This window comes from Pavona decussata, unplaced genomic scaffold (assembly GCF_977016875.1).
Source record: "Pavona decussata unplaced genomic scaffold, jaPavDecu1.1 SCAFFOLD_163, whole genome shotgun sequence".
Lineage (NCBI taxonomy): Eukaryota > Metazoa > Cnidaria > Anthozoa > Scleractinia > Agariciidae > Pavona > Pavona decussata.
This window is the reverse complement of record NW_028145574.1, coordinates 206350-221816: the sequence shown is the minus strand read 5'-3', so window position 1 is coordinate 221816 and position 15467 is coordinate 206350. Positions and strand designations below refer to the sequence as shown.

The window sequence follows — 15467 nt, the reverse complement described above, 5'->3', positions numbered from 1 at the left end:
TAGCAGAAAAATCCTTATTTGGGTGGCTCGATCGCGATTTTGTACATGAAGAAGTCTGGTTTGGCCAGCCGAAAAAAAGTAACCTTTAAAACGTAATTCTACGTTGTATCGGTCTCTGCTTCTTTTATCATTTATATTTCTTAAGCCGATCAGATCAACTATTGATCCAACGTATACCAGCAGGATTATCGTCCACGGTTGTTGCTTAGACTTTACTCTTTTTGTTGTTGTTGTTTTTTGTTTCTAATAAAAATTGAGATTACCATGGTAAAGCAATCGCATCATTGTTATTTTCATTGACAGTCGATTCTCTTGAAATAGTCGGTATGGAGGTATGTTTTTGTCCACGGTCTACGCACTAGTTTAAATAAAATTCAGTGAATGCAGTTTTTTTTTCTTTTTAAATATTTCGACTAAAGTTTTTGGCAGAACAAATCAAAAATAGAGTTTGCTGTACAAAGTTATGTTTTCATTGTTATACCTATCAGGAAGCTTTCCTTAAACCGACTGACAGAAATCGCTTCAAATGTGTACTGTGCCTTCATAGTCAACTCCGCTTTACCATGTTTTTCAATAATAATAATAATAATAATAATAATAATAATAATAATAATAATAATAATAATAATAATAATAATAATAATAATAATAATAATAATAATAATAATGGGCTCCTGAAACCTGATGATGATTTTTTCTAAAATTCTGTCGTCGTTTTCTTTTTTTCCCAATATTTATTACCTTCTTTTATCGCTCCATTTTTTTTTCATTTAGCTTCGTTTAATACACCTGAGAAACTTTATTATCAAAATAACAAATATATAACTAAACCAAGCGACTGCAGGTAACTGTTGTTTTGTTTCAGACAAAAAAAAATCATAGGTTTTCATTTAAGATTAATTTGAAAAAAAAAACAACAACAACAGAAGAAGAAGAAGTTGAAATTGACTTGGAAACAGAGATGATAAAATAATTAAGCAAAAGGGTTAAGAATACTTGGGCATTCTGTCTATTGTCAAACCAGGTACAATTCATTTTTTCAGCATATTCAAAAGGAATTCACGAATTTTAATTTTGAAATGAACTATCTGTTCTCTGCACACATTACTGAGGTAAAATGCCCAATTCTTGAGAAAGAAAGCCTCTGCACTTCTAGCCTTGAGAATGTTTACAAAAGTCGCCACGGCTTGTGATCACGATTATCATGCAAATCTGGCCATCAGTTCCACGTGCACTGTGACTGTATGTACACTCTGTTAAAACTAAAGAAGCCGAACAGGAATATAAACTGCGTTTTCTGAAGTTGGCTGTCGGAAAGTCTCCGTTTCTGTTAGCGGGTTTTCAACAGTTTTATAGTCAGCAACGAACGAAACAGAGCAAAACTGGTGAAAACTGAATACACTGTACTGTGATTTCAATCAAACTGGAACTGTGTGTTAAGCATTCTCAAATGAATTGCACATAGCAAGATATACCGTCGCCTCGTTCTTGAACAGAGTTTGTAAATGTCACGTTCAAAAGGTAGCGTACGTGTGCAGGTAGTCTTGAGGAAAGGCGTTCTCTTGATCCCTGCAAGAGAAGAGAACAGTTCCGGTCAAAAGCCCTCCGGCCAGAAATAGACTCAAGTGACTAAAACAAATCGTTTTGCACTGAGCGGGAAGTTCACGAGCAAAAAAATATTGTGTCGATAGTTCAAAATATACAGGCCAATCAAAGAGAAGTTATCATGCTCTGAAGTGAAGCACAAACTGTTTCCAATCACCATCTGTTCACAATCATGACATAATTTTGTTTTGCACGTAACTGAACGCTGGTGGTTTCCGAAGCTTTGTGGGTAACCGGAACCCACCCTACGTCGTTGTCGGTTATGGCGATAACTTCTTTCTGGCCTGAAAAAATATTCATTATTTTCTTATCTGTCACCAAAGTTTTACGGTAGCGCCCCTCATGGAAGTAGTTCTAACATGTCAGTCGTTCCCTCTGAAATCGCACTGGCACGGATAATCGTGATCTCTCGATATAGCGTTAGACGAGTCGTGATTATCGCAATTCACCGCGGCACTATGCAATGTGCTTTTATTGATTGGAAACTGAGTACATCATAGTCCGTATAGGAATTTGACGATTAACTTACTTTTTATCCTCCAAATGAAGCCCAAATTTCGTTGTGGGATATCGTACCAAGAAGCACGTAGCTAGTTTAAAAAATAACGCACAGCAACGTAAGACGTAGAATTTTGAATGATGAAAGATGTTATTGATAAGCACGGTACTTGTAAAAACTTCTGTGTATTGAACATGAATGGTAATAAAATGTGGACTGAAAAAAAGTATTAAATTAAGTCGGTGACATAGGCATACTTGGAAAAAACCCATCCAAGTTCTCGAACGAATGACTTGCCGACCTGATTTTTACTGATGTATCTAAATTTGTACTTCAAGAGAGTAAAAACTATCACTTTACTTAAAAAGAAACACACCCCAGAGTGTTTTTAAAAATGTGATTATCTCCAAGTGAATGTGACTTAGCGGGAAACAAGTGTTTCTAATACGGTCTCAAAGATGTCTATTTTCAGAACTTTCGCCGACTTTGTTTGGCAAGAAACCTGTTTATCATTTTCTTTTGTTTAAAGTTTGAAAAACACAATTGACACCCTATCAGATACAAAACAAATGCTTTGCGACGGTTACTCATCAACGCCTTTTTCGGAAATTAAACACTTTTGTTGATGAAGAATAGGAATTCGTTAGCTGCAAACTCCAATCATTAAACCTTTCCAGTTGCCGCTACACTAATTTTCCAAGTGCGCTGTCAGTTTTCTGTTGCCAGAGTGGAATCCGTTTGCTCGACCGGTACCGTGTACAGTTTAACGAACTATTATTTACATATGTTTAGCAATTTTCTGACATTTTCAAATAATTGTGTTATCTTTTTAAAATAAGGCGATCAACTCCACATGTGTTCAATGGTCATTTGTAAAATGGCAAAAAGGTTCACTTCCGGGCTCCTTATCAAATTTCCTACTCGAAACTGATGAGCTTTTGGAAAGTGTCCGCCTCTTGTTGTGGCCTCCTCCGAGACAACAATATGAATTTCGATTTGGCCTGCTCTCCAAATTATATATTTTCCTTCTATAAAGCAAAGGTTTATGTCATGAAAATCATGAATATTGCTTCACACAGAATGTAATGTATGCTTTATAATTAATCCAACCTTATTGGCGGGAAGCCGATTTGTGGCTTGTGTGATTATTTTATCTGAGTTGCATCTTGGTAACTAATTCCCTTTTGGATGCGCTTTGCAAAGAGGATTCACACAGCGCGGACATTGCCCAAATTCCACCATTTCCCTGCGAAAAAAAAAGCAGCCCGTAATTTGGTGAAAAAAACGTAAAGCCTTTTGATTTTTGTACAATGCACAAAAAGCAAAACGATTATCGTTACATTGAAAATGTTCTGGTTAATATAAAGCTTAGTAGGTTAACTGATCTTTCAGCTTCTTTTCACGTGCTGTCCTCCTACAGAGCACTTAATCTTTCAAATGACAATTCTGGCGTGCTGTTGATATGCTGCTGCCAAGTAAAGGGCAAACATTTGATCCTTCCGGCGTGACGTCGCTCATGAGGTAAATAACACAAGCGCTGGGCCTTTATTCCAGACGTCCGGCTCAAGGAGTACGGCTTACAACACGACTTTTAGCTGCAATGGAGTTCACGAAACAGCCGTCTTTGGCGCTCGCTATAGCCATCGCTTTTGTTCTGTATAGTTTGGCCAACGGCGTTTGCATTCAAGAGGAAGAAGGCGGACCAGTACAGTGCTGCGATCAAAGAGAGCATGGCGGATCACTGTTGTGCTGTCCGGGAAGAAACGGCAGTTGTGGGATGGAAGACTTTGCTAACAACGCTTTATGCTTCTGTGACGAGTTCTGTGAAAGGGCAGGAGACTGCTGTCCCGACTTTGAAAGTGTCAAGGAACCATGTGGCTTTGGAAATGGTAAGTACTGTCTGACACAAAGGAATTAAAACTTGAATGTCTTTCCATTTGCTTTGTAAACACGAGTGGGTCCTTTCCTACTCTACCACGAGTGGACTGCAAAAGTAGATCGCAACTGGTTTGGCTGCATATTGTTTTGTCTGTGTAATCATTGGTCATGGTTGTCTCATTGCCCTTGGCGGTAAGTCAGTATTGTTTTAATGATAAAATCTTGATTAGTTATCTGATTGCTGTAAAATGTTTTTCAATTGATCTGAGTCAGTTAACTTCAGTTGTCTTCCCCCGCAATTCAACACAGGTATAGCTATAGAAGTACCAACGCTAAGCGAAGCGTGACTTGATTTTTTGTGAGGGCATGAATTGTTTCTTTGTTCTGTCGGGTACGTAGGCGGTGTGTTGTTTGTTTTCATGTCGGAAGTGGAAACAACGCAAGGCCGCCTGGTGCATGCAAGAAGGCGACGCTGTTTACGCGTAGTTTCAACTAGGAAACCACAATAACTGAATTTCCTGGAATGACGACAGACAACTAACAAATAGCTCAGAATTCCAGAAAGAAAGATGTGAGTGATAACATGTGGCTCGTCTCCAATCAGTCAACACTCCCATGACACTGAGAGAAGGAAAATTTTAAAAGTGACAATAGCTGAATGCATTTCCTTCGTGACTTGTTATCTGAAATTGCCGACGGTACAAAGTTTCAATTGTTCGTCTGCTCGAGCCTTCCACCACATCAAGGTCATCTTGTTTATTTAGCAAAATGTTTTCAGTATTACATTCCAGACACCCAAAAACATTAATGAATGAATGAAAGAAAGAAAGATTATAGGGCCAATGAAAAGTAGGGATTAAAGGGCTTGTAGAAAATATGAACATAGTTTTTGTTACCAAAGAATTAACCCTGTGTGGCACTAAATCGGATTTTGTCCGCCATGTTATCTTACGATACTGCCTCAGCTCAAAAGGCAGTGTTCGTCATGTGTTTAAACTGGTATACAAGAGTTGTTGGTTCAGTAAAAATCATCGAATGCAATAACCTTTTCCAATACGTCAAACAACTGAAACATAATTTTCACCGGAAATCGATCTGACCCAATTTCGTGACGGATGAATGTTGCCTAAAATAGACGGGATGAAGTCGTTAACAGCAAGCCATCTGACCTTGTCACTTATCTATTTCATCAATGGTTTTATTTCTCGGGTGCACACGTATAAAAATGCCACATTTTAACTTAAGGTCAATCACCCTTCATACAGTGTTTTCATTTCATTCAACGACACTTCTTCGATCTTTGATATATTGTGACAAAAAAATTGAAAACAAATAAATACTACGTAGAGCGAAGACAAGTAACAGGGAGAAACTAAATTCTTGTTTTTGAGGCGCTTTCATTACAAAACAAGAAAAGCGACCGAGCAGTGATCAAAAGTCAAATGAGTCTTAAAAAATTCAAATAACAAGTCAAACTGGATTTTAAGAAAAGAGGCGATTTTAATTTAATTCAGTGACTATCATAGATTTGGATTAGTTCAAAATCCCCTTAGCGAGAAATTAATTTGGAGATTGTAAAAAAAAAAAAAAAAAAAAAAAGAGCTGAAGTGGACATTGTCGAGATTTGCCTACCAGCGTAATAAATTTTAATCCTCTTTAACATTATCAGACAGGAGAGGCATTCAGAAATAGCCAGAAAAATCTCACGCAAGTAGATTAAGCATAGATTAAGATCAGTTGTCAGACTTACTCGGTGCTTGAAAAATCTGGAAAATGATCCTTGCCGGAGCAGGTGTACGACTCATAACGTACTACACAGAAGTGACTTAACATCGTTTCACTGAGTCGTATCAATTGGGTTGATTCAAAAAATTTTTAAGAAGCCTGCTTCATTAATTAGTGAGATTACTGCGTTGACTGGTGCCAAAAGCAGATTTCGGGAAAGTTCTCCCAAATTTTCATCATTCCAAAGAGGATTTCCCAAATTCCTTCAACTTTATATACCGCATGTAAATCAAATCCCTCGAAATAAAACGTTCGCCAGAGTTTTCTCGCTTTCCAGGTTCGATCTTTTATATCTCGTATCCCACAAGAACATGACTTTTAACTGTCCCCTGGGCCCCGTAACACTCGGGACCTCTGTGCCTAGAACGTTCCAGTTATTGCTATTTTATGATACACGGTGCCAATGACCGTTGTTGCAGACGGGCAGGAGAACTTGGAATCTTTGTGATGAAAGGCAGCCTACGACTTTACAAGACTCTATGGAGAGCGAAATATAATTTCAAATCTTCTTTAATCCGTTCAGTCTTAACTTTCATCCAAACCGCCCCCAACACTTTGAAGCCTGACTGTCACATCGGCCAATTGCAGGCAAATTGCAGGCAAATTGCAGAAGACATTGTTTGTAACGTGATTACTAAATTCTCTTGATATCCCAACCCTGAGGTGTGGAATGTCATTTGAAGCAAATATTTGAAAGTTTCCATGTGGGGCGTACACACGTATCAAAATGGTTGTTATGTTGTTTTGTTTTACACAAAGTTTCTTTTCTTGGCGGAAACGTACTTTTTATTTTTGCGCTCTCCTTTAGCTAATTTTTCTCACTCTCGTTGTCTTCAGTTTAATTTCTGCTGGAAACGTTTCCACGTGGATAAAAAAAAGAAAAGCGAATGAGGGTCAATCGGGGGTTAGTGCCAATTTTGGCCATTTTTTTATGTCGGTTTTGCGTGGTAAGGTTGTCAGTTGCCTCAATTGAAATACGTTTAATCACTGTTTCAGATAATGGGGATCTCGGGTCAAAACCCAACAAAGCTGACTTATGAGTCGACATTTTAATTAATAAATGGCAAAAGTAAGAAGATTTGGACTGAATCCCATATTATATTAACACTGAGACACGAATGCAAAGCTTATGTTGCTTTTAACATTTTCAGTTGAAACCTATATTGGATCGACGTTGTACCTTCATCTCGTTAATTTAGGTTTTTACATATCAAATTCAAATGTATATAGTGCATAGATCATGGGGGGGGGGGGGGGGGGGTATTGTCTACTTTACTTCCTCCAAACTCGAAATACGTTCAAAGACAGTTATTCTTGGAAGTTTGCTCAAAATGAGTAACGATTGAGGGAAGGCTAATGTTTGAGGGAACACGGTATTTTGAAGCTTCTATTTGTGACCCAACCATATGTTGAGTTGCACTTGAAACAAAAAATGAAAAGAAAAAAAGGTTGCCAGCCACTAAGCGAGAGGGAGAGGGGATTTAACTAAAAGTGAGAAAAATTCTTAGTTCTGCTTTATAGTTTTCTATCATCAATCAAAAAACGTAATAATATGTGGAAATCTTTGACGTAACGTTTTGACGCAAATATTGAGTGACAGAAAAGGTCATCCTACAAGTCAAAATACGAGCATGTCACATTTCAGGGGCATTTGGAGTCAGACATGCGGCGGCTCGGAGCGACTACCGACAACCTGCTAAATAACACAGAGTTAAGACTCCTTTCATTGTAGCACGAAACAAACTTCGAAGCACCGTAGTGAAAATCGAACATTCTTTGCCAAAGTTGTACGGGGAAAAAAGTTGCAAATTTCGTGAACCTAGCTATGACTTATAGAGGATAAGTGAAAACACCTCCTATAAAAAGAAGACCAGGAGGATGCAAATTAAACGAAGACAGTAATAAACTAAACAAACTGACGTTGGTTGCATAGTGCATGGAAGAAACTGAGAGAACTAATAACTTTGAATGAATACAACTGGCTGGCTGAACATACAAACGTTCCAACTGTATTGTACTGTACGTGGGCTCCTGCAGTTTAATCCAATATAAGCATTGTGTTTGTTCTGAGGGTATAATGTGTCCCGTTCAATTCTCTTAACAGTAAAGAGAGACTGTGAAGTAACTGAGTGGTCCGACTGGGGTGCCTGTAGCCCACGATGCGGTGTAGGTGTCAGTCAGCGGACTCGTACTGTTTTGTTCTTACCCGTGAATGGTGGTAAGGAATGTCCACCACTCATAGAAAACAAAGGGTGCTTCAGAGCACTTTGTGGGGGAAGGGAGCTAGGTAAGTAGCTCAGTGTTAAATGCTTTTTAATGAAATGAAATTGCTGCGCCGATTGTGTTGTGAAGCTTGCAGCATTTTCGTTTTCCATCGAGGTGTGGCTCGCGCGACTTGTAAATCATTTTGTTGTTTTAGGCAGCAGAGACCATCAGGACTTGCACTTTATTATATTGTTCAAAGCCAAAAATCTGAAACCGGAAACACATGAGACTGGAAAGCAGTCTATCGATTTACGGCACTATCTTGTGTATTAGTTATCGATGTACTTACAGCCTAAAAAGATGTGACGAGATGTTAAAATTGCTACTTGTTGGGCTCAACCCAAACCTGACCAGCGCTGCGTTATCGTTATATGAGAGCCCTCCCAGATAAAGATCGTCTCTGCGATCAGGAAAAATCGCCGCTAAATTATCCGTGACGATTGCTGCTTGATTTCTTCAGGTTACGCGCGCATTCTTCCTCACAAGTTCAAGAAAGACCGAGAGCCTTCCGTGTGGGAAAAAATCTTGCCAGCCCCAAAAGAGGAAGTAAAGAAAGAAAAGCCAAAAAGGTAACATGGCGACTGATTGATAGAGCGGTTTTCAATTGAGTGTCGAAAGTAATTTCACGTTTTCTTTGGTTTTGCTTCAATAGACTCTATGATTGGTTGGCAAAGTTCGCGCCATTTTCTCAACTAATGAGAAGCCAAACCAAAACCAATCGTGCTTGGTCGTACGCGTTTTTCCGCGCTTGACGCAGGTTACATATATTTGCTTCGAGTTTGGATTGGCTGATTGTGCTGTTTACATCTGTTGTGATCGGCCAGAGGAATTCCTTTTGTTTTGGTTTTACAATACTCAATTGAAAACCGCCCTATTTATATACCTTAGTCCGTACCAATATTGTAGATAGGAAAGTCTTGTGGGTAATCAAACTATACATAATTTTTTTTCTGAGATCAAAACGTAAAAACTTCTAGTACAATACACGAAGTCTGGCTTTATCTCTGTTCCTTGAAACACAGCATGGACTGGTCAACAAATACGTCAGAGTTTGATAGGTGATCTTCTGTTTTTGCCAGAACAATTCATGATTTAATCTCTTTAGCGGGCATGATGGCCTATTCCTTAGCGCATTTGAAGGCGTTACATGATAGTAATACAAAAACGTATGCCTGGAGTTTAAACTTGCGGGAATTACCTTAACAGAAGGATTTGTACTCGTGTGATAGGTTCTGCTTACCAAAGAGTCAGAAGACATCTGTTCAGAAGGGCGGTGGCGGCTCAGTGGAGGCGACTTTATTTATCAATAAGAAAACGAAAATAGGAGAGAAAATCACAACATAACATTTGTAGAGTAACCGGGTGTTCGCTACGTTTCGAAGATGCGAGTACACAAAAAGTAATACAAAAATGTATGTCAGGACACGTCTTTAAAGGCGTACTGACATCTACGAATGCCACAGTCATAAGTAAGTAAATGATGAAACATCAATGTAACCTCAAACAGTCCTTCTCAGGGCTACATTCACCCAGATGATCATAATTTATCTATTTATGACATGAGAACTGGGTTCAAACCATTTACAGAATATCAGTGGTGGATCTAGGAGAGGCCCCCTTATTTTGTAGACTAAAACCGAGGCCGAAAGGGCAGAAGCACCGAGATATTTCGTTTCTAGAAGGGAAGCAAGTCTAGCGTTCGAGAGACCCCCCCCCCCCCCCCCACGACTTATCGTAGTATTGTTAATATTATAATAATTATTTGAAAATGCCATAATGCTTGCTGTTTCGTTGTAGGCCAAGCTATTGTATCAATTATAAGGTTTTGTTCAAGCATCCTCACTGCAAACACACCTGGGCTGATCAGCTCGATCCCAAAAAGCCAATCTGCGTGGAATGTCAGCATGAGGCCATGAACAAGCATGGTAGATGCAAGGGCCATGGATTGTTTGGTGAGGCTACTCTCTGGGAAGCGGTAGATCTCAAGAGCTGTTATGGAGGCTGGCTAAAAATTGGACCTAAGATTCCAAACTGTAAATGTGACAACCAAGAATTCAACAATTTTATATTTATATAAAGGTTGTGGCAACACTAAACTTTTGTAAGGCTTGTTGAGTATAGTAACCATTTTAGGTTATTTAACTGTTGTGATCTTCGCTTCAGTTATATTTCTCGAGTAAATTGAGAGGCTAGGATGCAAATCAGCACATGCATCATTATTGAGTTAAAAATGTAGGTTGATTGTATATTTTATACAACTTTATGCCGCTGTAATATTTTTAATCTTTTTGAAGAGCTATACTGACATATCGTGGCAAGGACAACGGCCTTGGGATGCATAAGAAAAACGTAATATAAATTTATCAAGGCTGTCAATATATCAGTTCTCATGGTACCTCGTCACCACCCTCCCCACACTCTACCTCCTCGGGAAAATCTATTGGACTTTTCCCTGGATCAAGCAAGTTAGATTCCGTTACTAGATTAGCTAAGTGTAGTTAGCTTGCCATTTTCTATACATTTTCTATGACATCTGCTTTGAGAACATACCGTACTTTATTGTAACTACCGTAAAATTCCGAAAATAAGCCCCGAGGCTTATATTTTTCAAAGGACTTTTTTGAGGGCCTTAAATTCGGAGGGTGCTTATTGTAGGTGGGAAATTCGAGTTTCAAAATCGGGTTGGAGGAAAATTGCAATTTTAAACACAACAGCAATAAACTTTATTGAAAATGTAACACCTTATATACCGTAAAAGTCATACCATTTTATAGTTCATGCTGTCGTTTATACTGTAGCTCATACGATAGTTCAAAGTTCAGTGCACGAAATTGTTCTTTTAAGAATAGAACTAGAAAGGGCTTGATTATAATGGTATGTGTAGTTTGCTTTAATCAATTTTGCATTTGAGGGCAATTCTCGTGTATAAGCCCCCGGGGTCTTATATTTGATGGGCTTATTATAGGAGTCTTTTTGCGTTTTGAATTTGCGGGGCTTATATTCGGAGGGGCTTTACTTCGGAATTTTACTGTACCTGTCTGGTAGCCAAGTGCCGGGGATGCCAGATGATCTCCCGCTACGAACATTGCTAAAATTGTCACAGTGATGTAGCATTAGAGCCATTTTAACTGTGGAAAGTAGTTCGCGTTTGTTTGATTTTGTTTCGCTATGGTCTGTGATTGGTTAAAAATTGCGATACATATAAAAACCAAAAGCAATTGTGATTTATTTTCGTCGTCCGTTGTGATTAGCAAGATTTTGGTGCTGTTTTCACTCTTCGTAAACGTCACTGAGAACTATCTCGTATAACAAGAGTTACGAAGGTTTTGGGGTGCCACATCAACCGACAGGTGATCGAAATGTACAATTATTTTAATTTGTTTTGCGAGTAGGTAATGAAGCTTTTGTAGGTAAGCAAGGATTTTCTATTAAATTGTTGAAAACGTTAACCGAGTCAATATTTGATAATGAAGACGTGAACAATTTATTCCCATTGTACGCCTGGCAGATTTTATAAACCTTTTCTCCCGGAGCGATTGAGTTACAACTGAATAGTTTCAGCCAGAAAGATAATATTGTGTTGTTACCTTTTCGTTACGCTACCTGACTCCATACCGGGTTGCTTATAATGACCGATGTGCCACACAGACCTGACTTCCGATTACTTAGTGTACTATCATGGGCACTGCACGAAAAATTGGATTTGCTCTTTTTTTGATCCGTATCAAAGATGAGGTCAAATATAATAACATTTTTGACAACACATTTGATGCGCATCAAATATGTGACGCCTTGGCATATACCTTTGACTCGAATCAAAAGTGAGTTCAAATGTATTAACAACTTTGACCATACCTTTGACGCGCGTCAAATTGAAATCAAACAACTTTGACTCCGTCTATGACGCGCATCAAAGGTGGATCAAATATATGATATCTTTGATTCGAAAAAAATTTGACTCCACCGTGAATCAGATGCGGCCTTTGCCACCTTTGATTCGAATCAAAGGTAATCAAAGGCGGCCTTTGACAATCTTTGACCACACATTTGATGTGCGCAAAGGCGTTTTTTCGTGCAGTGCAATCATTGCTTTAACAGCCAAACAACATCGTGGCGCCCCCCCTCCCCCTCCCCCCCCTAAAAAAAATAAAATAAATAATAACAATATCCAAACAACCTCTGAACACCCTCAAACGTTTCTTCATCGTATGTCCTCCTTATATTTTGTGTGAAATACCTGTCTACTTTGACCACAACCTTGAACTACTCGAGCCTTTCAACACCGCTCTCTTCTCACCAGAATAAAAACGAACGAACTGATACATCAATTTCACGTGTGCGTTATCGGATAGTGAACTTGGGCTACCAAAGGCAAATATTCGGTAGAAGAAAAAAACAGCGTTTCTCTACGTCATGGCCGGGACTCGAACCACCACACTGACCGAGCGACAACCGGATGTCTGGGGTGAGTGACTATTTACGAAAAAAAAAAAACCCCGCCATTTCCATTCTCGTCCCCAGAGCCTCCTGTCCCTCTTAGCCGGCGGGGCCTTCGCACGAGGGAAAGGAGCCCACTTGGTCCTCGTGCCCAGCCTCCAGCGGCTAAGAGGACCAGGCGGCTCTGGAGACGAGAATGCGCCATTTCTTGAATCGACAATCACCCTACTGCGTGACGGCCGCTTAAGGTGACTCCACCCAGTTATTTTTTGGCGTTACCACCCTACTTTGAAGCTCTTTGGTATCCCCACCTTTACTTTTATCGTAAGTGTAACACATAGAATGGATAACATATAGATCAATCTACAATATAGCAAAAAAAAAAAAAAAAATTGGCGATCGGAGTAAATGTCATGTGGTTATAGTGCCACGCCCCTTTGAGGTCTGAGTCGAAATTCTGCTGTTGCCGGGTTTTTTTCGTAAAAATCTCTCAGCTACACATAGTGCGCATTAGTGCCTTGCGCTGCACAGAGTTTCAACAAAATCGCAAAGACCCAATTCGAGAAATTTAGCGCTTTTCAAAATTAGGTCATAATTTATGTAAAAATGATAAGCAAACTTTACACGATTATATCTAAAAAAATATGAGATTTGTTCCTTTATTTTGGGGATCTTTATTACAGATGGGTCCTTGCAAGTCAGCAAAAAGCTTTAGGGCCTTGTAAATGCGCGCAATGCAAACATATAGAAATGATAGTTTTAGCTATTTGTTGACGCTTGTCAGCGTTTCAGAGTCCTTCTCATAAAAAAAGCATTTTCTTAAAAATTCGTAGTCTTTTTTCCTTCAAATTTTTTCAGGGCCACAATTGATTAACTTACTACCCGGATTCTGAATTTCATGGTCATTGAAAAACTGTGACATTATCTCCTATAAGCCCAAACTTGAGTAAACATTGAAGATTATTAGCGTTTTGGCTGAGTTTGTACTTTGGGAGTTTTCTATTGTTTCGAGTTTGTCATGATACAGCATTCTTGTTCAGCACGCGTGCAATGTCCAATGAGTGCATTCGGAAGTCAGGCAAGCGTGGTCGAAATCGCGCGCATTTACAAGGCCCTAAAGCATTTTGCTGACTTGCAAGGACCCATCTGTAATAAAGATTCCGAAAATAAAGGAATAAATCTCATAGTTCATTGGATGTAATCGTGTAAAGTTTGCTTATCGTTTTTACATAAATTATGACCTAAATTTGAAAAGCGCTAAATTTCTCGAATTGGGTCTTTGCGATTCTGTTGACACTCTGTGCGGTGCAAGGCACTAATGCGCACTATGTGTAGCCGAGAGATTTTTACGAAAAAAAGCCGGCAACAGCAGAATTTCGACTCAGACCTCAAAGGGGCGTGGCACTACAACCACGTGACATTTACTCCGATCGCCATATTTTTTTTTTTTTTTTTTGGTATATTGTAGATTGATCTATATGTTATCCATTCTATGTGTTAGACTTACTATAAAACTAAAGGTGGGGATACCAGAGAGCTTCAAAGTAACTGGGTCGAGTCACCTTAATAGCATCGCGTTTACGTGAAACGGTAAGCGCCAGCTTGCCGTTTCACGTTTCACGTAAAATAGCGTCAACCTTTTGATTTTAATTTTGCGAGTTTCGATGAAGCTGTTTTGCGACTCACTGTGGTGAGTTGATGAAGAAAAGTGCGGTAAGGAGTGAGGTATGAAGGATTTTGAAACATGAAACTTAATTTGCCCCAGTATGACTTGCCGGAAAAATTATTGGGTTACTTGTTTTCAACAATTAACGGCAACCGGCGAAAGGGGAAAAATGGTGGGAAAGTTGTGGTCACGTGATCAATTTTGCCTTTCGCGATACACATTAACCTCCCACGCAGTCGTTTTTAGGGGACTCGTATTACCTCCTACCCACAGGAGGTAATACGAGTCCCCTAAAAACGACTGCGTGGGATGGGAGGCTAGTTTCACATAATTATACGCGATACTGAAGCTCTCTAATAAATCGTATTGTAGATATACAATTCCGAGTGAAAGTAATTTTCGGAACGGAGAGCAGACTTTTTGATGCTTTAATTGCACCACAACCGTCAAGAACGGACCAATTCCAATATGTTGAAATTCTAGCTTGGCTACGAGGCTTGGGGAATAAAACAACAGAAATTTCTTTTGTTTTTTCTCCCCAAGCCTCGTAGCCAAGCTAGAATTTTAACATATCAGAAATGTAAAATTAAATGTAAGGCCGAAATAAGGCCGAAATATTGGGCAATAAAATTATTTTAGCTGTCCGATCAGCCTTGCATTTAATTTTACGTTTTATTCAACATTGCTGATCCTGATCTACACAAAGATCCGGCTACATTTTGCTGCTGTTTGTACAAGTGGTCCCTGCACTATGCAAGAGTTACCATATCAGAAATGGTCTATTGAGAAGAAAAAATAAAGTTAACAACGGCTGGTTTACTTTATGTGAGTATTCTAAAATTCAAATGCAATGGGTGATTTTTCTTTTAACGAAAGCACTAATTTTACATTTCGAAGTGATCAAAGAAATATAAACAAGCAAATGTCTATGATATGGCAGGATATCGAGTCAGTCACTTGATATCATAGGAATCATGACAGTAGACTGTAATAAAAGCTTACAGCCTGCAAACGACTTTGGTTTGAAATTCAAATGCCGTACTTAATCTCACGTTCGGATTCCGGAGATAATTTGAAGCTCGCCATTTGTACTACCATATATGCGTTCGTGTGACGTCATTTATGATCAGTACCGGGTGCAAGGTTTCCATTGACAGGCCAATAGTTTTGCACGAATTGCTTTCCTCACAGAGGCCTCATTGCCGCTCGAGTGAACAAATATAAAAAGGAGCGGGGGGAACGATCGGAGACAAATAAAGGATTGGAGACTAAGTGAAATAACGAGGAGCGTGGATGAGGGGGGGGGGGGGGGTGGGGGAGGGGCGTCGTATC

At 39.2% G+C, this 15467-nt stretch overlaps 1 protein-coding gene across 1 annotated transcript; it reads left to right on the top strand.

Annotated features, from left to right (window-relative positions):
- The first annotated feature begins 3591 nt into the window (after window positions 1-3591).
- LOC146464467 (somatomedin-B and thrombospondin type-1 domain-containing protein-like) lies at window positions 3592-11481 on the top strand. The gene is made up of 4 exons (XM_085129694.1): window positions 3592-3993; window positions 7872-8054; window positions 8493-8601; window positions 9830-11481. Exons 1-4 carry the CDS (start codon window positions 3705-3707, stop codon window positions 10107-10109), a joined length of 861 nt encoding a protein of 286 aa, XP_084985820.1. The 5' UTR covers window positions 3592-3704; the 3' UTR covers window positions 10110-11481.
- Window positions 11482-15467: the final 3986 nt, after the last annotated feature.